At 55.7% G+C, this 26,264-nt stretch overlaps 2 protein-coding genes and 1 non-coding gene across 4 annotated transcripts in view; 1 reads left to right on the plus strand and 2 right to left on the minus strand.

Moving 5' to 3' along the window:
• THOC5 (THO complex subunit 5) overlaps positions 1-5,870 on the plus strand; it is a 30,161-nt gene extending 24,291 nt beyond the window's left edge. For both annotated transcript variants that reach the window (XM_060192859.1, XM_060192860.1), the window contains exons 18-20: positions 103-218; positions 629-819; positions 5,678-5,870. In XM_060192859.1, coding sequence (XP_060048842.1) covers positions 103-218; positions 629-819; positions 5,678-5,741 — 371 coding nt within the window. In that variant the 3' untranslated portion in view covers positions 5,742-5,870. The remainder of the gene's footprint in view (positions 1-102; positions 219-628; positions 820-5,677) is intronic.
• A 9,491-nt stretch (positions 5,871-15,361) lies between these two features.
• NEFH (neurofilament heavy chain) lies at positions 15,362-25,292 on the minus strand. Its single transcript, XM_060192856.1, has 4 exons — positions 24,408-25,292; positions 22,422-22,621; positions 19,364-19,488; positions 15,362-17,925 (listed from the first exon to the last, which is right to left on the minus strand). The coding sequence occupies exons 1-4, from the start codon at positions 25,261-25,263 to the stop codon at positions 15,885-15,887; spliced, it is 3,222 nt and encodes a 1,073-aa protein (XP_060048839.1). The 5' UTR covers positions 25,264-25,292; the 3' UTR covers positions 15,362-15,884.
• Positions 20,247-20,380, minus strand: LOC132539171 (small nucleolar RNA SNORA70). Its single transcript, XR_009550470.1, has one exon. It is a non-coding gene; the product is annotated as a small nucleolar RNA SNORA70 (small nucleolar RNA).
• Positions 25,293-26,264: the final 972 nt, after the last annotated feature.

The raw sequence follows: 26,264 nt of genomic DNA on the forward strand, positions 1-26,264 counted from the left end.
CTTCCACCACACTGCAGCACAGACGGGCAGCACCGGGGTGGTTGTGAGTTGGGGAGGTGGCTGCCAGGCCGGCTTTCAGAACTGCTTTTCTCCTCCTCCCAGCCAAACTCCAGGCTGCTGTGGTTGTCAACCCTGGCTACCCCTCCATCCCGCCCATTTTCCAGTTGTGCCTGAACTGGAAAGGAGAGAAAACCAACAGCAACGATGACAACATTCGGGTAGGGGCCTGCGGGGGACGGTGGGGATGGGAGCACGAGCGAGGGCTCCTGGGAGGTGGGAGGCCGGCAGGCAGCAGGGGGCAGCAGGAGGCTGGCATGGGTGCCAGAAAGAAGAGCTGCGGCTTGTGGGGCAGCAAAGGAAAAGGGTCCTGAGCATGTGCCCTCTGACCTGGGCTCTAGCTGGAGCTCCCTCCCCTCAGACCTGGGCTCTAGCTGGAGCTCCCTCCCCTCAGACCTGGGCTCTAGCTGGAGCTCCCTCCCCTCAGACCTGGGCTCTAGCTGGAGCTTCCTTCTCTCCACGCTTCTGGCCTCTTGGGCTCCTGCCACTCAAGCACAGAAGCTGTGGGTCAGAATAGGGGATCCTTCGGGCGTGAGGGGGGGACCCATTGCCGAGTCCTGGCTCCCCACAGGCCATGGAGAGCGAGGTGAACGTGTGCTACAAGGAGCTGTGCGGGCCCCGGCCAGGCCACCAGCTGCTGACCAACCAGCTACAGCGGCTGTGCGTGCTGCTGGATGTCTACCTGGAGACCGAGAGCCACGACGACAGCGTGGAGGGCCCCAGAGAGTTCCCCCAGGAGAAGATGTGCCTGAGGCTCTTCAGGTGAGCCACCTCCTTGGGCGCTGCGTGCGTGCATGTGTGTGTGCGTGGTGTGTGCGTGCTCTGGGCTGGAACCCTGCCGCGGGGCTCCCTGGGAGAGCTTGTTCCCGGAACCTGCCCGGTGGCCTCTTCCGGGCCACCAGATGTGCCGCCGCTGCTGTTACTGTCTCGGGGCTTCGGTGCAGTGGGGCGCCCCCTGGCTTAATCCTGGCTGCACACTGTCCAGCACGTGCCTTCAGACCCTAGCGGTTGCTGTGCCCCTGCGGGGCCGCCCGCCTGCGTGGAGCTCAACTTTGGGCATTCGGTGCGGCATGAGAGAATGGGGTCTCTGCTGATGCCCATCAGCTGTGTGGCCGTGGGGCCTCACCGGAGCTCAGCTGCGTCATGAGGTGCCGTGGGAGCCCCTGGTGAACTAGAGACAGCTTGAGGGAGTTTCCAAGAGCTGTTCCTGGCACAGGGCAGGCTCAGGGACATGATCACACCTCTCAGCGGCCTGGTACTTAGAGGTTGTTTGGGCTTGTGGGCGGGGGTTGCTGCTGCTCAGCTCTGGCTTGTGGTGCTGGGGGTTGAACCCCTCAAGCATGAACGTCTTTTTTTCATAACCATTATGTTATCTCCCCAGCCCTCGAGCTGGTTTTCTGTCCTTTCTTTTTCTTTTCCTGATTCCCTGATTCTTGTCTTTCTTGACTGATTGTATATTGAGAAGCCAGATCACTACTGCGCTGATTCATGGCCTCCCATGCAACACCAGAGCTGTTCTGCTGAGCTGTTGCTCTGGCCTTCGTGGGTCTTGTTCTAGAAAGAATCAGTTTCAGACTCCCGAACCCACGACTCAGTCATGTCTTCTCTGTGTGTCTGAGCTTGGGCAGGAGTAGGTCTAGTTAGGGAAAGAACTCTCACCTGTTTTTTGTTTTGTTTTGTTTTTAATTACTACCAACATCTTGCATCTGCATGATCCTACTACTCTCAGTGAGCAGTTTTTTCTTTCATTAAAAATTTTATCTTTTTTTTAATTCATACTTTTTATTCCCTTTTGTTGCCCTTTTTTATTATTGTTGTTGTAGTTGTTATTGGTGTCATTGTTGGATAGGACAGAGAGAAATGGAGAGAGGAGGGGAAGGCGGGGGGAGGGGAGAGAGAAAGACAGACACCTGCAGACCTGCTTCACCGCTTGTGAAGTGACTCCCCTGCAGGTGGGGAACGGAGGGCTCAAACCGGGATCCTTACACCGGTCCTTGTGCTTGGCGCCACGTGTGCTTAACCCGCTGCGCTACCGCCCGACTCCCCCTTTCTTTTTTATGAGAAAGAGAGAGAAAGAAACAGACTTGACTCTAGTAGATGTGCGTCCGGGGATTGAACTTAGGACCCCATGCTTGAGAGTCCGGTGCTTTGTTCACTGGGCCCTTCTTTCTTGCCTTCCTTTTCAGTCTCAGACAGGCTTCCTGGGAGGTGGCTTATTGGCTAGAGGGCTGGACTTGGAAGCTTGGGGTTCAGTCTCTGGCATCAAGTCTGCATTAAGTGATGCTCTGGTCCTCTCCTCTCTCAGGTTAAGTTTTTTAAGAGACAGTGAGGCACCTGGTTGAGCGCAGATGTCACAGTGCGCAAGGACCCGGATTCAAGCTCCCATCCCCACCTGCAGGGGGAAAGCTTTGTGAGTGGTGAAGCAGGGCTGCATGTGTCTCGGCTCCCTTCCTCTCTACCACTCCCTTCCCTCCGATTTCTGGCTGTCTCTGTTCAATAAATAAATAGACATGATAGAGTTGAAAGGGGGTGAAGAGAGAGAGAGAGAGAGAGAGAGAGAGAGAGAGAGAGTCCGGGCGGCAGTGCACCTGCTTAAGCACAATGTTGCCATATGCAAGGGCCGGTGTTCAAAGCCTGGGCCTCACTGCAGGGAAAAAGCTTTCCAAGCAGTGAAGCAGTGCTGCAGGTATGTCTTTTTCTCTAATTTTCAAAATATTTTATTTATTCATTTATTGGATAGAGACAAACTGAGAGGAAAGGAAGAGATAATGAGAGAGAACAGGAGACACTTCTAACACTGCTTCAACATTCATGAACTTTCCTCACTTCAGGTGGGCTCTGGGGGCTTGAACCCAGGTCCTTGTGCATCGTAATGTGCATTCAGTTAAGTGTGCCACCACCCGACTGCTTCTCTCTCCCTATCTCCCCCACCCTCTGTCTCTGTTTCTATCCATAAATAAAATGGGCTGGGAAGAGAGCATAATGCTTATGCAAATAGATTCTCATGCCTTGGCCTCCAACATCACCGTAAGCCAGAGCTGAGCAGTGTTCTTTGGGAAAAGGAAATAGAGGGAGGGAGGTAATCGGTGGATGGAGAAGGGCCCCACAGCACGGCTGTACCTCCCATTTGTGGTGCTCAGCTGGGAGCCGTCTCCCGGGCCCTCCCCTCTGTCTCTTATCAGAACACCCCCCTAGGCCTCTGCCTCTCCCTACAGCCAAGCCCGACCCTGGGAGCTGTCTCGGCTTTTGCCCAGCCCGTCTGGCACCTCCGCTGACCTGGGGCTCGGTGTCATCTGCTAAGAACTGGCTCCGGGCCCTGCGGGCTTCTGACAGGCAGAGCTACCGGCTGGGTGCTGGCAGCGGTCCCACTGCGCACCGGAGGTCTGTGTGAGAGCCTGTCCGGCCTGCCGTCCCATGTTTCTCAGCTGGGAGTTCTCACACAGCCAGTGTCGATGTCCTGTGCGCCAGTGCTTCCAAGGGACCCACTCGGTGTCCAGGCTCTTCCGGGGACCTAGATCCAGTTCATCCCATGACCAGTGAGACTGAGATCCAAGGCTCGAGTCCTGGGTTCCGCTGCCCACCTGGGTTAGGGGAAGTCGGGTGGGCGCAGAGGGCTGAGCTGCAGGGCTCCAAGGCCTGGCACTGCCCTGGCCTGGGCACCTTTGGGCTGCAGTTGTCTAGAAACCATATCCCTAAACATGCCCTGGTCCTGCCGACCTACCTGCTGGTGCCGGTGGGGTCTAGGACCCAGGACGGTCTAGGGCCCAGCCCCTAGCGAGCCCAGAGCGGGGTCTGCCGACCTCTGGACTCTGCAGCTCAGAGCCTGCACCACAAACCCATCAGCCCCGGGCCAGGTTTTGTTTTCTCTAAATTTTTATTTACTAGGACAGAGAGAAATTGAGAAGGGGAGAAGAAGGGAGGGAGGGAGGGAGGGAGGGAGGGAGGGAGGGAGGGAGAGAGAGAGGGAGATACCTGCAGCCCTGCTTCACCACTTGCAAAGCTTTCCTCCTGTAAGTGGGGTCCAGGGGCTTGAACCTTCTAAGTGGTTTCATTGCTGGAATATGCACCTTTCCTCCCTCACCTCTGTAACCCCCCACACACACACTCTGCATCCTTCCCACCAGGACCCAGATGGTCGTCTTTGGAAGTGGTTTGGTTTGGTTTTTTCCTTTTGTTTTTAGATAAAGGCAGACAGGCAGAGAGAGAAAGAGACCACATTACCAAAGGTTCCTTCAGTGCCCTGGGGGCCCCACTTGAACCTGGGTCACGCTCATAGCAGAGCAGTGTGCTACCCAAGTGAGCTATTTTGCTGGTCTCCCCTGGTGAAATTTTGCTACAGGGCCTGGGCCTCAGGCAGACAAGCCCCTCAGCCTTTTGGAGTTGAGGCTTTGGGGTCAGACCTGGTTTTGACTTTGGGCTCTACTCTCTTCTGGCCAGCAGGCAGGTGTGCTGCCCAGGAGCTGTCTCTTCATGTGTGAAGGTCTCCCGGGTGATGGGAGCGAGTCTGAGGCAGCAGGCACAAGGCTCAGGGCTCGAGCAGGCACACAGCAGGTTCTACCCCAGACCTGCCTGGGGATCTGTAAAGGGTCTTACGTGTGGCTTTGTCTGTTTAAATTACAGACATAAAAATAGGCCAGGGGAATAGTTCAGTGTGTTAGAGAACATCAGTTAGTATGCCTGAGACCCTGAGGTTGCAGGTTCAGTTCCTGGTACCACTATAAGCCAGAGCTGAGGAGTGCTCTGGCCTGTCTTCTTTGACCTTTCCCACAAAAATAAATAAATAAAACAAACTTTAAAAAAATACCAAGAGGGGCCTGAGCAGGGGCGCACCAGGTTAAGCGCACATAGTATGAAGTACAAGGACCTACACAAGGATCCAAGTTCAAGCCCCCGGCTCCCCATGTGCAGAGGCTTCGCTTCACAGCGATGAAGCAGGTCTGCAGTTGTCTCTCTCTCTCTCCCCCTCTGTCTACCCCTCCTGTTTCTCTCTGTCCTATCCAACAACAACAACAAAAATGGAAAAAGAGGGGTCGGGCAGTAGCGTAGCGGGTTAAGCACAGATGGCGCAAAGCGCAAGGACCGTTGTAAGGATCCCAGTTCAAGCCCCCGGCTCCCCACCTGCAGGGGAGTCGCTTCACAAGCGGTGAAGCAGGTCTGCAGGTGTCTGTCTTTCTCTCTCCCTCTCTGTCTTCCCCTCTCTCCATTTCTCTCTGTCCTATCCAACAACTACATCAATAACAACAATAATAACATGGGCAACAAAAGGGAATAAATAATTTTTTAAAGATGGCCTCCAGGAGCAGGGATCTGTGGTGGAGGCACCAAGCCCCAACGATGACCCTGGAGGCAACAATAAATAGATAGATCATTCAGCATGTGAACAACAGTGAACCAAGTAGAAGTGGGGCTGCCCACCCCGTCCCAGAAGCGCCCACTGTCAGGAGCACGCTTCTGGCATCATGGTCCTCAGTGCAGGCTCACACCAGCACCTTCACAGCTCCGGCGTCTGCGCCTCTCCCGGCTTCCCTGGGCCCCTAACAACTGTGTGGATGAGCCAGAATCTCTGTTACCTGTCCTGAAGGCATGGTATTGACGTCTGTCTCTCCTTCTGTCTCTCCAGGGGACCTACCCGGATGAAGCCGTTTAAGTATAACCATCCTCAAGGGTTTTTCAGCCATCGCTGACCTGTGACCTGTGACCGGAGCGCCTCCAGTGCCACACTTTGCTTTCCTACTCTGACACACCGCGCTCTCCGTAGCCTGGATTGTTCGTTTCGTTTGTTTTTATTCCCAATTAAAGTGTTGTTTAACCCAGTGGTGTTTGCCTTGGGAAGCCTTGGTGGAGGGAGCCCTTTGTAGCCTGGAGGGGCAGGCGTGAGAGAGCCGGCAGATAGCAGAGTGTTCATACGGACAGCGTTCATCCAGGGGGATCTGAGCTCCTACCAGCCCCAGCACCTCCACAGACCGGAGCTGGGCAGTGTCTGCGTGAAAAGACAAAAACATTTATGAGTAGACTTTGCTCTTGAACTGCTTTATTCTTTGTTTTATTTTACTTATTTTATTATTGGAAAGAGAAAGACATTGAGAGGAGTGGGGGAGATAGAGGGAGAGAGACAGAGACACCTGCAGCCCTGCTTCACCACTTGGGAAACACCCCCCTGCAGGTGGGGACCAGGGGCTTGAACCCAGGTCCTTGTGCACTGTAATATGAGCACTTAACCAGGTGCACCGCCACCCGGCCCCTAGACTTTGTCTTGATGTCCAAGCAAAGCAGAGCATCCACAAATCCGATTCTGCAGAGAGCGCCTTCTCTTGTCCACACTCACCTTGCTTCTTTGAAAGGTCCTGGTCATCTCTGTAAATACGACTCTGGGTCTGCTCTGGGGGCGCCGCGGGGCAGCCCAGCACAGCAAAGAGCTGTCTCTTCACCCCTCGCCCTTCCTGTAATCCTGTCAGCACCTCATGACCAGATCCTCTGACCGTCAGGTATAAATGTGGCAGCACAGGTGCAGCAAGTGTGTCACAGAGCATAGTCACAAGTCTCACGGGGCTTTCTCAAGTCATGAGAGGTGGACGAGACTTGCTGAGGACTTCCCCTGCCTGGGACGCCAGGGGACAGTGAGGGGAGTCTTAACAGGTAGGTGCCCAGGAAATAGTGATTTGAGTCTCAAAGACCTAAGAGGAGGTCTGGGGAAATAACATCCTCTGAAAGGTTTGCAAAAATTATTACCTTGCTTTGTTTGAATTTTTTGCTGTTTTTTAAAATTATTTATTAATGAGAGAGAGGAGTAGGAGGGGAGAGAGAAAGAGCCAGACATCACTCTTAATATATTTGCTGCTGGGGATTGAATTTAGGACCTCGTGCTTGAAAGCACCGTGCTTTATCCACTGCGCCACCTCCCAGACCACAAATTATTGCCTTTGTATTTCTGCAAAAGACAAGGATGGCACAGAGTGTTCTTGGGTAGCTGCATCAGAAAAAGTATACCCTCCCCAACACAAAATGAGAACTCTACTTTTTTTTTTTTTTAAGATTTACAGCATTTACTACATCTGAAAGAAGCTTTTTTTTTTTTTTTTTTAGTTTTTATTATCTTTATTTATTTGATAGAGACAGCCAGAAATCAAAAGGGAAGGAGTAGTTAGGGAGAGAGAGAGGGAGACAGACACCTGCAGCACTGCTTCAGCACTCGTGAAGATCTCTCCCTGTGGGTGGGGACCCGGTCATTGACCCGGGTCCTTGTACGACCTCGCCCTGGCCCCAAAGGTTTCTCATTAGACACTAGGAGGCCACTGCTCAGCTCCACCTTGTGACGGCACAGGAATCTGAAATATTTCATAACCTTTGTGCCCTTTTAACTCATTTTTTTTAAGATTTTATTTATTCATGAGAAAGGTAAGAGGAGAGAGAGAATGAACCAGACATCACTCTGGCATATGTGCTGCTGGGGATTGAACTCAGGACCTCTTGCTTGAGAGTTTGATGCTTTATCCACTGTGCCACCTCCCAGACCACATTAACTCATCTTTTAATGTTGTGCTGGGGTATAAACTAAAGCCTCAGGCATGCCTTAACCTGTTGGATTGCCTGTCTTGCCCAACTTTTACTCTCTGTACAAAATATTTCTGTGTGGGTGGGGAGACGGCAGAATTGTTCTGCAAGACTCTCCTGCCTGAGGCCCTGAGGTCTCTGGTTCAGATCCCAGCACCACCATAAGCCAGAGCTGAACAGGGCTCTGGTTTCTCTTTGTGTGTCTCTTTCTCTTTTATCTGCCATTTAAAAAAAATAATTTGGGGAAGTCGGGCGGTAGCACAGCGGGTTAAGCGCAGGTGGCACAAAGCGCAAGGACCAGAGTAAGGATCCCGGTTGGAGCCCCCGGCTCCCCGCCTGCAGGAGAGTCGCTTCACAGGCGGTGAAGCAGGTCTGCAGGTCCATTTTTCTCTCCCCCCTCTTCCCCTCTTTTCTCGATTTCTCTCTGTCTTATCCAATAACAAGAAAAAGGGCAACAAAATGGGAAAAAAAATGGCCTCCAGGAGCAGTGGATTCATGGCGCAGGCACCAAGCCCCAGCAATAATTCTGGAAGCAAAATAAATAAATACATAAAAATAAAGGATTGACCCACCGTCCGTGGCCTTACCATGTGATACCAGGGGTCAGCCCAGAGCTCCATATGTGTAAGGTATGTACTCCACATGCTGAACTGTCTCGCAGCCTCTGGCTTCGAACTGGGGAGGCGGTGAGCAGTAGTGCACAGGACTTGCATACAAAGGGCCCCAGGCTCCATGCCCAGCATCGCCAATAGCCAGAGCTGAGCTGTGCCTTAGCGGAAGGCTGGGGGGTAGGGTGGGAAGGGAGCTATTTCTAGCTCTCTGCTGCCTAGGGAGCAGCTCAGTGATGCCCAAGGGTTTGGGGGAGAAGAACTTGGGAGACTGCCAGCCCCAACAGGATGCTTCACCTCAGAGCTGGGAACCTGGCCACAGTCCCAGTGGCACCCCGGGAGGGAGTGTCAGTGACCTTCATTTCCTGCACCTCTCCTCCCTGTCATTCCAGCATCTCACCGTGCGAGAGAGCGACCTGTCCCAGCAAACAGAGTCCCCGCTCTTCAAGCCCCCACCTAGGCTCCAGTTCAGGGACTTAAGCAGGGTCTGCCGAGACTCAAAGTCTGCTCAGCAAGGTCCCCGGCGGCAGATGATCCTAGCTGCCGAGCCTCCTGGAAGTCTTCATCCTCTCTTCCCTCATTTTGCCTTTTCTTTTCCTTTTTTTATTGTTTTTTTTTAAGCAGAGCACTGCTCAGCTCTGGCTTATGGTGGTGTGGGTGATTGAACTTGTGACTATGGTGCCTCAGGCATGAGAGTCTGTTTCCATAACCTCTATGCTATGTACCCTGCCCTCGTTTTTCTTCATCTTTCTCTAATTTTTTAAAAAATATATTATTATTTTGCCTCCAGGGTTATTGCTAGGACTGGGTGCCGGCACTACAAATCCACTGCTCCTAGAGGCCATTTTTCTCATTTTGTTGCCCTTGTTATTTTTTCTAATTATTTTATTTAAATATTTTTATATTTATTTTCCCTTTTTGTTATTTTGCCATTGCTGTTATTGTGTTGGATAGGACAGAGAAATTGAGAGAGGGGGAGAGAAAGACAGACACCTGTAGACCTGCTTCACCACCTGTGAAGCAACCACCCTACAGGTAGGGAGCCGGGGGCTTGAACCGGATCCTTACACCGGTCCTTGCGCTTGGCACCACGTGCATTTAACCCGCTGCGCTACCGCCGAACTCCCTAACATTTTATTTTTTTTAGAGAGAGTGAATGAGACACACTGACTGTGTGGTGGGCACGGGGCCTGAACCTGGGTCACGCACAAGGCAAAGCGGCGCCCTGTTCATGTGAGCTGCTCACTGGCCCTCTCTCATCTATCTCGGTGACTCTCAGAAGATGCAGGTAGACCAGATTCTCTACACCAAGCTCCTCTCTCAGGCAGCAGCACAGACTCCATGTCTGAGATCTCGCCTTTTTTTGTGACCTACTTGCCCGGGACTATGTCCCTGCCGGTGTCCCCATGGCCTGGCCACCTCAGGACTTCTGGCTCACCTCCTGTGCTGAATGAGATTGGAATGGCACTAAAAATAATTGCCTAATGGCCCCTGCACTGCAGCCTCTGTTCTTGGCTGGAAGGCAGCCAGACTGACTCAGCACAGAGGCTCCTACCTGGAGGCCAGGACAAGGGCATGGAGATGCTGCCAGGCGGGCGGGGGGGGGGGGGGTTTGAGAGCCTCCAAGAGACTTGTCCTCTTCAAAGGATCAGGCTGAACATAAAAGAGTGTTCTGTCCTTGAAAGGTTTTAAAAGTAGCTTGAAGTCTCCGAGAGTCTCGCTCCTTGGACAACTTCAGAAATGCCTTTGATGCCTGGTTGGGTAGACGTGACGGGGGCTCGTCTCTTCCCTCCTTTGCTACCAGGGCTGTCACTAGGGCACTATGAATCCATCACTCTGGGCAGCTTCCCCCACCCCCTTTTCTTTCTGTTTTCTATTTTATTTGAGGGGCAGAGAGGAATGGGGACGGGGTGGGGGAGGGAGAAAGAGACACTTGCAGACCTGCTCCACCACCTGTGAAGTGTCCCCCTGCAGGTGGGGAGCCGGGGCACAGGCCCAGTCCTTGTGCAAGGTGACGTTGGCACTCTGCTGGGTGCCACCAGCCCGCCCCCATTTCCTTAGGCTTCCTGATTCCATGCAGCCTTGGGGAGCAAACGGGGAGCCTCAGGCTTACAAGCCTCATGACCATGGCACATCTGAGCTATTTTCCTGACTGGTTTTTATCTTTTTTTTTTTTCTTTGCCTCCAGGGTTATCGCTAGGACTCCTTGCCTGCACTACGAATCCACTGTTCCTGGTGGCCATTTTTTCCATTTTGTTGTTATTGCTGTCATTGTTACTGTCAGATAAGACAGAGAAATGGAGAGAGGAGGGGAAGATGGGGGTGGGGGGGTAGGAGACAGACACCTGAGTCTCATGCACGACAGCCCAGGCCACTTGGGAGGCTATTTCCCCTTTTCTTGCCCTTGTTGTCATTGCTGTTGTAGTTGGCGAGGACAGACAGAAATGGAGAGAGGAGGGGAAGACAGAGAGGGGGAGAGAAAGACAGACACCTGCAGACCTGCTTCACCGCCTGTAAAGCGACTCTTCTTGCAGGTAGGGAGCCGGGGGCTTGAACCAGGATCCTTATGCCAGTCCTTGCGCTTTGCACCACATGAGCTTAACCCGCTACACTACCGCCCGACTCCCCAAACTTTCTCTTTTTAATTTTATCTTATCTTTATTTATTGAGACACAAAGAAGTGGAAACATATTCCATGTTCATGGGTTGGAAGAATTAACATCATTAAAATGAATATACTACCCAGAGCCATCTACAAATTTAATGCTATCCCCATCAAGATCCCAAGCACATTTTTTAGGAGAATAGAACAAATGCTACAAATGTTTATCTGGAACCAGAAAAGACCTAGAATTGCCAAAACAATCTTGAGAAAAAAGAACAGAACCGGAGGCATCTTTATTTATTAGATAGAAACCTCCAGAAGTCGAGAAGGAAGGGGGGTGATAGGGAGAGAGACCCCTGCAGCCCTGCTCTGCCACTCGCGAAGCTTCCCCCCTGCGGGCGGGGGCCGGGGGCTTGAACCTGGGTCCTTGCACATTGTTTGTTGTTGTTGTTGTTTTATAAAAAGGAAACATTGACTAAACCATAGTTAAGAGGGGTACAACTCCACACAGTTCCCACCACCAGAACTCCGTATCCCATCCCCTCCCCTGACAGCTTTCCTATTCTTTATCCCTCTGGGAGCATGGACCCAGGGTCATTGTGGGATGCAGAAGGTGGAAGGTCTGGCTTCTGTAATTGCTTCCCCGCTGAACATGGGCATTGGCAGGTCGATCCATACTCCCAGCCTGCCTCTCTCTTTCCCTAGTGGGGCAGGGCTCTGGGGAAGTGGGGCTCCAGGACACATTGGTGGGGTCCTCAGTCCAGGGAAGCCTGGCCGGCGTCATGATGGCATCCGGAACCTGGTGGCTGAAAAGAGAGCTAACATACAAAGCCAAACAAATTGTTAAATAATCATGAACCTAAAGGCTGGAATAATGCAGATGAAGTGTTGGGGGGGAGTCCTCCATTTTGTAGATAGTTAGTAGGCATATTTTAGTCATATTCCAAAGGGCCTGTGGCTATACAATTTTTTTTTTTTCCCCTGAGCCTGACATCTGATATGCAGGTGAATCCAAGTTGTCTGGGGGATGACGTCATGGCTGGAAAAAGGAGCAGAAAGCTGGATCAGGGAAGGGGTATAAATCTTGTTGACTGTGAACTTGCACATTGTTAATGTGCGTTTGATCAGGTGCACCACCACCCAGCCCCAAGCTCTTAAGGTTTTCAAGAGTTGACTAGATTGCCTTCCAGGGAGGTTTTGTTCATTCTCATTCCAAACATGAGTTCCAGAAAATCCAGGTTTCTCTTGAGTCCATTAAGATAGGTGTTAACTGCTACTCCCTTGTCAGGACACTATGGACACTGACCCTTGCTCTGCCCACTACCCTCTCCTTCCTCCTCTGGAAGCAGTGCCTCTTCTCCTTTGAGAACCATACCGCCCAAGATTCCAGAGTCCACTAGGGGCCTGACACGACCTCCAGCCCACGTGTGCCCAGTCACGGACTGGTTCCAGGGGACGTGTGTCCTCACCAGCACAAAGGGGTCCCAGCCCCTGGGTTGGTTTCTCTCAGACTACTGAGTTGTTACTTAAATAGTAAGTTTTGTTTTTTAAAAAATATCTATGTATTCCTTTTTGTTGCTCTTGTTTTATTGTTATAGTTATTGTTGTTGTTGGATAGGACAGAGAGAAATGGAGAGAGGAAGGGAAGAGAGGGAGAGAAAGACAGACACCTGCAGACCTGCTTCACCGCTTAAGTGAATCCCCTGCGTGTGGGGAGCCGGGGGCTTGAACCGGCATCCTTATGTCCGGTCCTTATACTTTGTGCCACGCTGTGCTGCTGCCCGACTCCCGAATAGTAAGTTTGAGAGAGGCCGCAGTACTGAAGCTTCCTCGGTGTGGCCTGAACCTGGATCATGCACATGGCACAACAGGTGAGGAGCTATCCAGGTGAGCAAGTTCACCAGCCCACTAGAGTCCTTTCATGCCCTGAGTTTGTAAACTCTTGGGGTGAAAGTCAGAAGCTGTGGTGATCACACAAGGAGACTGTGCCTGAGAACGGGAGCCCTGCCAGCGCAGCAGAGAGCGGAGAAGCTAATGGCGGCCTGGGGGACCACGCCTGTGGATTGTCCTGCGGCTGTCACTCTTCCTGAGCTCCATGGTTAGGGAAGCGAGGTTATTATTATTATTATTATTCCCTTTTGTTGCCCTTGTTTTATTGTTGTAGTTATTGTTGTTACTGATGTTGCTGTTGTTGGATAGGACAGAGAGAAATGGAGAGAGGAGGGGAGACAGAGAGGGGGAGAGAAAGACAGACACCTGCAGACCTGCTTCACCGCCTGTGAAGCGACTCCCCTGCAGGTGAGGAGCCGGGGGCTCGAACCGAGATCCTTACACCCGTCCTTGTGCTTTGCGCCACCTGCGCTTAACCGCTGCGCTACCGCCTGACTCCCAGAAGCGAGGGTTTTTATTAGCAGCAGCAGGACCTGGGCGATGGCCCAGTGGGTAAGACCTTGGGACTTCCCACTATCAGCACCAGCAAACGGTGCCAGGGAAGATGGGGTGTCCGTGGCATTCCCCAAGGAGCAGCTGGGTCTGTCTTCTCTGGGGCTCACTGTGACCCCTCTGAGCCTGCACTACAGGCAGCTGGCAGCACGACTGCCTGCCCTTCGTGTCAGATGAGAGGAGTCGCTTTGGCAGTGAAGTGCTGGCAGGACAAGACGGTCACTTATCTAGACGGGCCCAATAAAACTGGCGTGGGGGGGGATGAGTGGTAGCTCACCCGGGAGACCACAGCTCTGAGTTCGAGCCCCAGCATTACGTGAGGGCACCACGGAGGCTTACTCTCTCCTTGCAGCTGCCTCTCCTCTCTTTTCTCTCTAAAGTAAGAATGAAAACATTTGGCAGGGGGCAGTGGTGTTGACGGGCTCCATGCTCTGGAGTTGCACTAGAACAAACGCAGAGGCTGGAAGGACAGTTGTCCTCATTCCTCCCTCCATCCCCCTCGGCTTTGGTCGGTTCTGTTTTATCCCCACGGCTACTCCTGGGGCTGCCGCCTTCCCAGCTCCGCTGCTCCCAGCAGCCATTTTATTTTTCTTTGATCAAGACGATGAGACAGAGATAGGGAGAGATAGCAGAGATGGGAGAGACAGCTACAGCACTGCCCCACTGTGAAGCTCCCCCCACCCCCGCTGGGACCTGAACCCAGGCCTTCACGCATGGTAGCGTGCGCACTCTGCGTGGTGCACCACCACCCACCTCAAGTGGAATTTGGAGGCTGGGCCTCAAGGACTCCTGCACTTGCCTGGCGCCATGGGAGCGGAGATCCTGGCTGCCCACCCCCACCCCCACCCCCCACGCGCAGGTGTAGCAGGAGGTGAGAAAGATGCTCCCTTTGTGTTAAGCCCAAGTTGGTTCATTGTTGGGGACATAACCTGAAGCGACTTTTCTGCCAGACCCCCTTGTCTAGGAGATGAAAGGTCTCCCGTCAGGCTCAGGAAGGTCACATCTTAGCGCTCAGCTCTCCCTGCAGGCTGTCCCCAGGCCCCTCTCAGCCAGCAACTCCTCAGAACACTACTGGTCCCAGAGGGAATGGATTTCATTGGGCCGAGGATTCCCGTCAATCCCAGTTGGCGTCTGACCAGTCCTGCCAGCTGCACAGGAAGCACGGCCTGGAGACCAGGGGTGTGACTGCCACATGGGACCACCAGGAGGACATCGTCGGGGAGGGGGGTTTGCTCTGAGGGCGACCATGCAAGATGTCTGTGTAGAGGACAGTCAGGCTGGTGGAGTGGGGGGCGGGGAGCCCGGGCTAGCCAGACACACTGGAATCCGGGTGCCACCGTTTCTGGCTCTGGGACTTTGGACAAGGTCCTCGCCTGAGCCTGTTTCCTCAACAGAAAGGCAGAATCAATACTACTCACTTCATTAGGTGTGTGGACGTGCATGAGGGGATAGCATAATGGCTACACAAAAAGTGTGTGTGGGTAGGTATGTGACCTGGGGGTGGTGGGGTGGCAAAACCTTGGACTCTCAAGCAGGAGGTCCCAAGTTCAATCCCAGGCTTCACATGTGCCAGAGTGGTGTGGTCTCCTGTTTTTGTTTTCCTCCAGTGTTATTGCTGGGGCTCAGTGCCTGCGCCATGAATCCACTGCTCCTGGAAGCCATTTTTCCCCCTTTTGTTGCCCTTGTTGTTGTAGCCTTGTTGTGGTTATTATTGCCATTGTTGATGTTGTCGTTGTTGGATAGGACAGAGAGAAATGGAGAGAGGAGGGGAAGACAGGGGGAGAGAAAGATAGACACCTGCAGACCTGCCTGTGAAGTGACTCCCCTGCAGGTGGGGAGCCAGGGGCTCAAACCAGGATCCTTACATCCCTTGTGCCGTGTGTGCTTAACCTGCTGCGCTACTGCCCAACCCCCTTGCTTTGTTTTTTTCAGCAGAGCACTGCTCAGCTCTGGCTTATGGTGGTGCGGGGCATTTCGGAGCCTCAGGCAGGAGTCTTTGCACAACCATTCTGTTGTCACCCCTCCCAAGACTCCACACAGAACCAGTGCTGCAGGGACGCCCCAGGAGCCCGGCCCAGACAGGAGTCAGAGCGGCATGTAGGTTTTATCAGCACTTGGTTTTATTGCAGCAACTGAACGGTGGAAGTGTCCGGCACTGAGGGCCAGAGCCCAGCCCAGCCGCTTCAGCCCGCCCGGGACAGTGCGCTGGGTGGGGCCACCGCTCCTTTGGAAAACAGAAGGCATCTGGGAATAGGCTAGGACATGTCAAGCATGATGTGTTTCTAACTGCCCATTCCGCACTGCGGTCACCTGCCAGCTGGGCATCCATACGGGAAGTAATGCACTTATCTGGGGGAGGGTCGGTTTTATAGTCGACCGTGACGTGTGGCATCTGGCATGGCTCACATTCAGCTACACAAGCCATCACTGTCCATCGCCTGGGGAGGGTGGGCGTGGGGCAAGGGCTGCGGTGCCTCTCTAACTTACTGCTACTAAAACTCCCGCCTGAGGGCCCCGCAGGGGACGCAGACTTTCCTACGTGAAGCAAAGGAGAGGGGACAATTCACTGAGCTGACTGCCACCCCCCCCCCCCACAGTCTCTGGCCGTCTTGCTCCCTGCTTTACTTCTCCACCTTGGAAGCCTTGTCTTCCGGGACCTTCTCTGAGGGCCTGCTGTCTCTCTGGTCCGTGCCTGAGGACTTCTCAGCCTTTTCTGTCTTGGCTTTGGCGGGAGCAGAGGCCTCCTTGGTTACGGGTTTCTCCTCGGGTTTCTTGGCCTCCGTGACCTTCTCCTCCTTCTCAGCAGCTGCCGGTGGCGCTCCCTTCGGAGGCTTTTCCGGCTCTTTCTCTGCCGTCTTGCTGGGTTCTCTGGCCTTGGCCAGCTCCGGCTTCCTGGGCTTGTCCTCCTCCTTGTCCCTGGCAGGAGCCTCCTTCTCCGGGGTCACTGCCTTTTTCTTTTCACCAGCTGCGTCCTCCTTGGCCGCAGCTTTGGATTCTCTGGGCTGCTCCGCAGCGACTTCCTTCCCCGCCTGGGGCTTTGGCACCTCCTTCTTGGGTGCCTCTTCTTTCTTGCTGTCCTTCTTATCCTCGGCTGGGGGCGGAACTGGCGCTTTTTCTTCCTCTGTCTTCTTTGAGGGCTCTTTGATCTTGACCTCCTGGGACTTCTCCTCCTGCTTCATGGGTGACTTAGCCTCTTCCTTCTTTGGCGTCTCCTTCTCCAGGGCCTTGGCCTTCTCAGGGGATCCAATGTCTGCAGGGGACCTGACCTCCTCCACTGGGGTCTTGACTTCTGGAGATTTCACATCCAGAGTCTTGGCTTTCTCAGGGGCCTTGACTTCCACTGGGGTCTTGGCCTTCTCAGGGGACTTGACTTCTGGAGATTTCACATCCAGAGTCTTGGCCTTCTCAGGGGACTTGGCTTCCACTGGGGTCTTGACTTCTGGAGATTTCACATCCAGAGTCTTGGCTTTCTCAGGGGCCTTGACTTCCACTGGGGTCTTGGCCTTCTCAGGGGACTTGACTTCTGGAGATTTCACATCCAGAGTCTTGGCCTTCTCAGGGGACTTGGCTTCCACTGGGGTCTTGACTTCTGGAGATTTCACATCCAGAGTCTTGGCCTTCTCAGGGGACTTAGCTTCCACTGGGGTCTTGGCCTTCTCAGGGGACTTGACTTCTGGAGATTTCACATCCAGAGTCTTGGCCTTCTCAGGGGACTTGGCTTCCACTGGGGTCTTGACTTCTGGAGATTTCACATCCAGAGTCTTGGCTTTCTCAGGGGCCTTGGCTTCCACTGGGGTCTTGGCCTTCTCAGGGGACTTGACTTCTGGAGATTTCACATCCAGAGTCTTGGCCTTCTCAGGGGACTTGGCTTCCACTGGGGTCTTGGCCTTCTCAGGGGACTTGACTTCCACTGGGGTCTTGACTTCTGGAGATTTCACATCCAGAGTCTTGGCTTTCTCAGGGGCCTTGGCTTCCACTGGGGTCTTGGCCTTCTCAGGGGACTTGACTTCTGGAGATTTCACATCCAGAGTCTTGGCCTTCTCAGGGGACTTGGCTTCCACTGGGGTCTTGGCCTTCTCAGGGGACTTGACTTCTGGAGATTTCACATCCAGAGTCTTGGCCTTCTCAGGGGACTTGGTTTCCACTGGGGTCTTGGCCTTCTCAGGGGATTTGGCTTCCACTGGGGTCTTGACTTCTGGAGATTTCACATCCAGAGTCTTGGCCTTCTCAGGGGACTTGGCTTCCACTGGGGTCTTGGCCTTCTCAGGGGACTTGGCTTCCGCTGGTGACTTGGCCCCGGATGGTGACTTTGCCTCCTCTTTTGTGGGGGACTTAGCCTTCTCTGGAGACTTGGCCTCTCCGCTCCCTGGGGGTGCGATCTCTTCTGCAGCAGGAGACTTTGCTGCTTCTTCCTCTCCTGCCGCCTCCTCCTCTTTGGCCTCCCTCTCCTCCTCTTCCGTCACTTCTTCTGTCACTTGGATCTCCTCGGTCTGCTCCTCCACAATCACTGTTTCCTTCTCTGACTTTTCTACCATCTCGATCATCTCTTCACTTTTGACTTTTATGTGAGTAGACGTGGAGGGGGTCCTGGGGAACTCTTCTGGAAAGGAGAAAGGACTAGGGCCAAAACCAATCCGACACTCTTCACCCTCCAAGAGTTTTCTGTAGAATGGGAGACAAAGCATGTGCCTATCACTCAGAGCAGATGATGGGTCTGGGGTCTTACTGGGGGACTTTGAAGGCCCAGGACATGCAGCAATAAAGACTCTGACAGAGAAACGTGGGTGGGGGGCACTGCCAATGGAGGGAGTCACTCCACAGACACCCCTGAGGCCAGCAGGACCTGCACCCCCCAGCTCTGCTGCCACAGCTTACGTGGCAAAGTTTGCTCCGATTTTACTTATTTATTTTGGATAGAGACAGAGATCGAGAGTGCAGGGACAGACAGAGACACCTGCAGCCCTGTTTCACCACTTGTGAAGCTTCCCCCTCTGCAGGTGTGGGCTAGGGGCTAGAACCTGGGTCCTTGAGCATGGTACCATGTGCTGTTTACCAGATGTGCCACAACCTGGTCTCTCCAGCTGCAACTTACAAAATAACCTTCTCCTAAAAAATGGCCCCAAAGGAAGGTTTTATCTTAACAAAAGTCAGACTTACTGATCGGCAGCAAAGTTGTTATTCAAGACAAAACTGGAAATCTAAGGAAAGGGGGCCAGGCAGTGGTGCACCTGGTTAAACTCACACTTTACAATGCGCAAGGACCCATGTTCAAACCCCTGGTCCCCACCTGCAGAGGGAAAGCTTCACAAGTGGTGAAGCAGATCTGCAGGCGTCTCTCTTTCTCTCTTTATCTGCCCCTCCCCTCTCAAATTTCTCTCTGTCTCTATCTAATAAATAAATGAAAGAATGTTCCCATTTGAACTTCAAGAGTCTCCTGCCAACTAATATTTTATCGTAGGATTTGGCAGCAAGAGTGGTGGCAGTTACCCCACTAGGGAAAGACAGAAAGAAACAGGCTGGGAGGGAATATGGATCGACCTGCCAACGTCCATGTTTAGCAGAGAAGCAATTACAGAAGCCAGAACTCCCACCTTCTACTCCCTATAAACATCTTGGGTCCATACTCCCAGAGGGATAAAGAATATTAAAGCTTCCAATGGAGGGGACGTGATACAGAATTCTGTGGTGGTGGGAACTGTGTGGAATTGTACCCCTCTTATTCCACAATCTTGCTGATCATTATTAAATCACTAGTTAAAAGAAAAAAAAGCGGTGGCAGTTTCTACTCTCTGCTATCCAGTGGTTGTGTGACCTTGGCCAAGCCAAACTTTCTGAGCCTCAGTAGTGAATGAAAGGTCCCAGCAGTCCCTCCCTCTAGGGCTGTGTGAGTAAGGAAAGGACCAGACAGAGCCTGCCCCGGGCATGTGCACACTGGCCAAAGAATGGCACGCACGCCCCCTGGGTCCAGGTCCTCCTGAGCTCTACCATGCGCCACCTCTTGGCCTCTAAACACCGCCTCTTCTCTCTGTGTCTACCAGGCTGCACTGCCCCCGGGCCCCGAAGCCCCAGGTCTAGCTCTTCCCCGCACCCAGCCCCTTGCCTGTAAGCAGCGATCTCGATGTCCAGGGCCATCTTGACATTGAGCAGGTCCTGGTACTCTCGGAGCTGGGCCGCCATCTCCCACTTGGTGTTCCTCAGCTCCGCGTCCAGCTGCTGGATGGCTTCCTGGGGAAGAGGTGGGCACACACATCACATGCCAGCCAGCACCTGGCCCCCAGCACCTCAGGATCTGGGGCTGAGGAGGGCAAACCCTGAGCTGTCACATACAGCCAGGCAGAGGGGGGGCTAACCCCATCCCAGAGTTATGTCCACCCACAGGGAGGTGCCAGCCGCTGACAGCCAGTGGGATCCTGGGTGAGTTCTGACAGAGTGCTAATGTTTTTCTAATTGTCAGCTATGCCTTATGGTGGTGCTGAGGGTTGAACCTGTGTCCTGAGAAGCTCAGACAGAAGATCCTTTTTTTTTTTTTAAGGAACTCACCACTTTATTTTGTTTTAATTTTTTTTTTAAGCAGGATCTTGATTTATTGTCATTGATTAAAGGACTCCTCTGAGGCTCTCAGGAGTGCAGGGCCTGCCATTTGTCCAGGGGACTGCGGCTGGGGATGGATTTGACTCCACAGTGGTCGGATGAGGCGCTTTTCAGCCACCGTGTCTTCAAATTCATCTGCATTAAACGTGGTGAAGCCCCGCTTCTTGGAGATGTGGATCTTCTGGCGTCCAGGGAATTTGAACTTGGCCCTGTGCAGGGCCTTGATCACATGCTCTTTGTTCTGCAGCTCGGTGCGGATGGACATGATGACCTGGCCAATGTGGACTCTGGCCAGTGCCCTGGGGCTTCCCAAAAGCACCCTGCATCCCTGTCTGGAGCCTACGATTAGGGACAGCAGAAGGTCAGGCATAAAATGAACACGGAGCAGGAAGGGCTGTCTCCAGGGTCCCTTAGGGCAGCTGATAGAAGCAATAGGCTACACACACTACCCAGGAGGTTGCTGTTGGCAGCCACTGCACACTGGGCGCCATGGGGAGGGCAGCACGGTCGGCTTAACTGGCTGCAGACAGAAGATCCTTTTGCGGGAGCTGGGCGATAGCGCAGTGAGTTAAGTGCAGGTGGTGCAAAGCGCAAGGACCGGCCTAAGAATCCAGGTTCGAGCCCCCGGCTCCCCACCTGCAGGGGAGTCGCTTCACAGGCGGTGAAGCAGGTCTGCAGGTGTCTGTCTTTCTCTCCCCCTCTCTGTCTTCCCCTCCTCTCTTCAGTCCAACAACAACAGCTAATGACATCAATAACAACTACAACAAGTCCAACAACAAGGGCAACAAAATGGGAAAAATGGCCTCCAGGAGCAGTGGATTCATAGTGCAGGCACCGAGCCCCAGTGATAACCCTAGAGGCAAAAAAAAAAAGAAAAAAAAATTAAAAATTTAAGAAGAGATTTTTTTGTATCACCATTATGCTATCTCCTAGCCTTGGGTAAATTTCTTTTTAAAGTTTTTTTTTAAATTTATTAATGAGAAAGATAGGAGAGAGAAAGAACCTGCTATCACTCTAGTACATGTGCTGCCAGGAATTGAACTCAGGACCTCATATTTGAGACTCCAATGCTTTCTCTACTGCGCCACTTCCTGGACCACAGCCCTAGCTAGGTTTCTATAGATCTCTTAAACTGAGGAAATGCTCAGCAGAAAGACACAAGTCTGCTTACTAGTTTACACGACCTTTTTTTTTTTTTTTTTGGCCTCCTCTTTTTTTTTCTACAGTCCTCACTTATTACCTGTCTAAGTTCTTTAAGGGGGAGATTTTCTGGATTCTGTTGTTTCTTTTATTTATTAATTAATTTATTCTTTTTTGTTGCCCTTGTTGTTTTATTGTTGTAGTCATTATTATTGTTACTGATGTCATCATTGTTGGATAGGACAGAGAGAAATGGAGAGAGGAGGGCAAGACAGAGAAGGGGAGAGAAAGACAGACACCTGCAGACCTGCTTCATAGCTTGTGAAGCGACTCCCCTGTAGGTGCCAGGGCTCGAACCAGGATCCTTATTCCGGTCATTGTGCTTTGCGCCACGTGAGCTTTAACCCGTTGGGCTACCGCCCAACTCCCAAGATTCTGTTGTCTCTAAAGGTGCCTGGTCTGCCAGTCTTCCCAGGACATCCGCACTCAGACACTGTTTGCGGAAAGCCCCGGTAACCCAGGCCCTGCTGAGCACCGCCACACACGTTCAAAGCCGGCCTCTGTCCGACCTTCACAGCCCTGCGAGACACACGTGCTCTGTCTCCTGTGGCACTGGGCCTTGCACAAGCAGGCTGTCGTAACTGACGTGCCACTGTGTGCTAAGTTTTTCTTTTCTATTTTAGGGAAAGAAGAGAGGAAAAGATGGGGGAGAGAGAGACCTTCCCCCAGCACTGCTCTGCGGAGCCTCCCCCCCCTTTTTTTTTTTTTTTACATTTTATTCATTTATTTATGAGAAAGATAAGAGAAAGAGAAGGAACCAGAGTGGTCCAGGAGATGGTGCAGTGGATAAAGCATTGGACTCTTAAGCATGACGTCCTGAGTTCGATCCCTGGCAGCACATCTACCAGAGTGATGTCTGGTTCTTTTTCTCTCTCCTGTATTTCTCATATGTAAAATCTTAAAAAAAAAAAAAAAAACTCATATTCTATTAAAAAGAAAGAAAGAACAGAAATCACTCTGGAACATGTGTGGCCAGGGATTAAACTCAGGACCTCCTGCTTGAGAGCCCAGTGCTTTATCCACTGCACCATCTCCTGGGCCACTGCTCTTTTTTATTTTTTAGTTTTTTTTTTAACCAGAGCACTGCTCAACTCTAGCTTATAGTGGTGCAGGGGATTGAACTTGGGACCTTAGAGCCTCAGACCTAAGAGTCTCTTTGCATAACCATTATGCTATCTACTCTGCCCTGCTCTTTTTCTATCACTGTACGGAAAGAATTCAGATCCTATGAGGCAGGTGACTTTGCTGGGGTCACACAACTAGAGAGACACACTGGCAGCGCTGTTACGTCTGGGTTCTAGGCACAGAGAGGCAGTGACCAGTCCAGCCCCCGCCCAGCGAGCCGTCTGCCCGCCCCGCAGGCCCACCTGGTAGGACGCGATATCGGCCTGGTGCCGGTCCTCCAGCTCGGAGCGCTGCCTCTCCAGGGAGTCCTTGGTGCCTCTGAGGGCCTCCAGCTCTGTGGTCCTGGCCTGCAGCTGGCGCCGGTACTCACAGATCTCCTCCTGTGCGGTGCGCATGGCGTCCGTGTTCACCTTGGCTGCCTCGGACAGCCAGTCCAGCCTCACTAGGGGACAGAGAAGCAGAACACAGGCTTAGCCCAGCCCGGATGTGGGCACCATCCTAGCTGTTAACTCAGCCCCTTCCCGTGAGAAAGGCAAGTCACCAGTGCCCAAGGCCACCCGGCTGGTGGGCCGCAGAGCAGCGTCTGGCTCCCGGCTCGTCCCCCCAAGCGTGGATGCTGAAACTTCAGGGAGGCCCCTGGCTGGTCCTGAGTGTCGTCTAACTCAGCTGCAGAGGCAGTGCCGGGTTCCCAGTGACACCCCCAGGGCTCAGCACCCCGGCCGCTGGAAGCAGGAGGGTGCCGGGAGCAACCGCACCTCCAGGGAAGGGGGGGGGGGGTGTCCAAGGTCACTGCAGAGCCCGGTGGAGTGCCAGCAGTCCTGTCTCCTCTACCCGCTGCACATTCTCCAGTCCAGGCCCCCAGCCCCTGCATCTCCAGGGGCCCAGGAAGACCAGCCTGCTTCTCCTGAAAGACAGCACCCCAAGTCCTGAGCTAGGGACACCCACGGCCTGAGTCTTGGGAGGGAGGAGGAGGAGGGAAGAAAGGAAGGCAGGAAGAAAGGAAAGTGAGCCCAGAGTCCGGGCACAGAGCAGAGGTTCGTTTTGGGGACGCCCTGCAGCAGGTAGACCAGGGGGCCACGGGCACAGCCCCGGCACCGCACAGCAGAAGAGGGCAGGGCGGCTGCTCACCTCCACCCAGCCCTGCGCGCCTGGCACGGTGGGTCACAGCCCACTCTGAAGGCCTGCGCGCGCCCGCACCCCCTCCCAAGAGCAAGCGAAGGCCTCGGCTTCAGAGAGGGGCTCCAGAGCCAGAGGCCTGGGTGGCCCACCCCCACCTTGGGCCAATGGTGGTCAAGGTCACACCGCGCAGGCCAGGGCAGCAGCCAGGAGCAGAGGGGGAGGGCCTGGCAGCTTGTGTGTGTGTGTGTGTGGGGGGGGGACGTCCCACTCAAGGGCCCCAGACACAGCGTGATGGGTCTCCTGGCGAGAACGGCGGTGCCAGTGCCTGCACCCTGCCCGGGGGCATGGGGTGGTGACAGATCTGGAGAATGGGGTCCCCAAGGTGGGTGGCGACCCTGGGTGAAGAGGGCGCGGTCCCCTAAAGGAACGGGGTCCCCCAGGCGAGGAGGTGGCGACCCTGGGCGAGGAGGGCGCGCTCCCCTAAAGGAACGGGGTCCCCCAGGTAGGGGTGGCGACCCTGGGCGAGGAGGGCGCGCTCCCCTAAAGGAACGGGGTCCCCCAGGTAGGGGTGGCGACCCTGGGTGAGGAGGGCGCGGTCCCCTAAAGGAACGGGGTCCCCCAGGCGAGGAGGTGGCGACCCTGGGCGAGGAGGGCGCGCTCCCCTAAAGGAACGGGGTCCCCCAGGTAGGGGTGGCGACCCTGGGCGAGGAGGGCGCGCTCCCCTAAAGGAACGGGGTCCCCCAGGTAGGGGTGGCGACCCTGGGCGAGGAGGGCGCGCTCCCCTAAAGGAACGGGGTCCCCCAGGTAGGGGTGGCGACCCTGGGTAAGGAGGGCGCGCTCCCCTAAAGGAACGGGGCCCCCCAGGCGAGGAGGTGGCGACCCTGGGCGAGGAGGGCGCGGTCCCCTAAAGGAACGGGGTCCCCCAGGCGAGGAGGTGGCGACCCTGGGCGAGGAGGGCGCGGTCCCCTAAAGGAACGGGGTCCCCCAGGCGAGGAGGTGGCGACCCTGGGCGAGGAGGGCGCGCTCCCCTAAAGGAGCGGAGCGGGGTCCCCCCGGGGGGGGGGGGGGGTGTGTGTGGCCAGCCCGGGCCGCCCACCGCGCCTGCGCACCTCGGAACCACGCCTCCGACTGCCGCGTGCTCTGCACCGCGTGACCCTCCAGCTGCGCGCGGATGTCGCGCAGCGCCGCCGTCACGTCGCACTTGAGCGCGTCCCGCGCGTCCGCCTGCGCCTGCGCCTGCGCGGCGCCGCAGCCCTGCAGCCGGCCCAGCAGCTCGGCCACCTCTTCGCGGTGCAGGCGCCGCAGGTCGCCGCACTCGTCCCGCAGCGCGCGCTCCTTCTTCTGCAGCTCGGCGCGCGCCGCCGCCGCGTCCTGCGCGAAACGGAGCAGCGCGCGCGCCGCCGCCTCGGCCTCCTCGCGCTGCCGGGCCTCGTCGTCCAGGCGCTGGCGCGCGTGCGCGATGTCGGCCAGCAGGTGCTCCTGCTCCAGCCGCAGCTGCCCGCGCGCCGCCCCCAGGCGCAGCACCGCGCCGCGCATCTCCCGCACCTCGCGCTCGAACAGCTCGCCCATGGCGGCGCGGCCCGCCCGCTGCTGCCGCAGCGCCGCCGCCTCGCCCTCCAGGCTGCGGTTGTGCGCCTCGAGCTGCCGCACCTTGTCGATGTAGCCGGCGAAGCGGTCGTTGAGCGCCTGCAGCTGCTCCTTCTCGCTGCGCGCCGCGGCCGCCGCCCCCAGGCAGCCCTCGGAGCCGTTGCTCGGCGCGTCCAGCGAGTCGGAGCTGGAGGCGGCCGCGGCCCCGCGCGGGCGGCCCGGGGAGGCGGAGGAGCCGGCGGGCCGCGCCCACGAGTGGAAGCCGCCGGACGAGCCGGAGGCCGAGCGCGCGCCCTTGCGGAGCAGCGCGGGGTGCGGGCCGGGCGGCGGGGCCCCGAAGAGCAGCGCGTCGCCGCCGAAGCTCACGGCGAAGCTCATGGCGGCGGGCGGCGGGCGCGGGACTGCGGCAGTGCGGGCGGGGGCCCCCGCTCTTATAGCCCGGCCGCGGCGGGGGAGGGGGCGGAGGCGCAGCTCTGCGCAGTGAGCGGGCGGGGCCGGGCAGGGGACGCGCGGGGGGGGGGGGGGAGGAGGGTGCGGCGGCGAGGACCCCAGGCCTGGGGAGGGGGGAGGGGGAGAGGACCCCAGGCCTGGGGAGGGGGGAGGGGAAGAAGACCCCAGGCCTGGGGAGGGGGAATGGGGAGAGGACCCCAGGCCTGGGGAGGGGGGAGGAGGGAGTGGGGAGAGGACCCCAGGCCTGGGGAGGGGGGAATGGGGAGAGGACCCCAGGCCTGGGGAGGGGGGAGGGGAAGAGGACCCCAGGCCTGGGGAGGGGGGAGGGGAAGAGGACCCCAGGCCTGGGGAGGGGGGAGGGGAAGAGGACCCTAGGCCTGGGGAGGGGAGAGGACCCCAGGCCTGGGGAGGGGGGAGGAGGGAGTGGGGAGAGGACCCCAGGCCTGGGGAGGGGGGAGGAGGGAGTGGGGAGAGGACCCCAGGCCTGGGGAGGGGGGAATGGGGATAGGACCCCGGGAATGGGGAGAGGACCCCAGGCCTGGGGATGGGGGAGGAGGGAGTGGGGAGAGGACCCCAGGCCTGGGGAGGGGGGAGGAGGGAGTGGGGAGAGGACCCCAGGCCTGGGGAGGGGGGAGGAGGGAGTGGGGAGAGGACCCCAGGCCTGGGGAGGGGGGTAGGGGGAGAGGACCCCAGGCCTGGGGAGGGGGGAGGAGGGAGTGGGGAGAGGACCCCAGGCCTGGGGAGGGGGGTAGGGGGAGAGGACCCCAGGCCTGGGGAGGGGGGTAGGGGGAGAGGACCCCAGGCCTGGGGAGGGGGGAGTGGGGAGAGGACACCAGGCCTGGGGAGGGGGGAGTGGGGAGAGGACACCAGGCCTGCCAGGGCTGGGATGGGAGAGAGCCCCTGGCCTGGGTATGGGGAGTGGGGAGAGG

This window comes from Erinaceus europaeus, chromosome 6, assembly GCF_950295315.1.
Source record: "Erinaceus europaeus chromosome 6, mEriEur2.1, whole genome shotgun sequence".
NCBI classification, from domain to species: Eukaryota; Metazoa; Chordata; class Mammalia; order Eulipotyphla; family Erinaceidae; genus Erinaceus; species Erinaceus europaeus.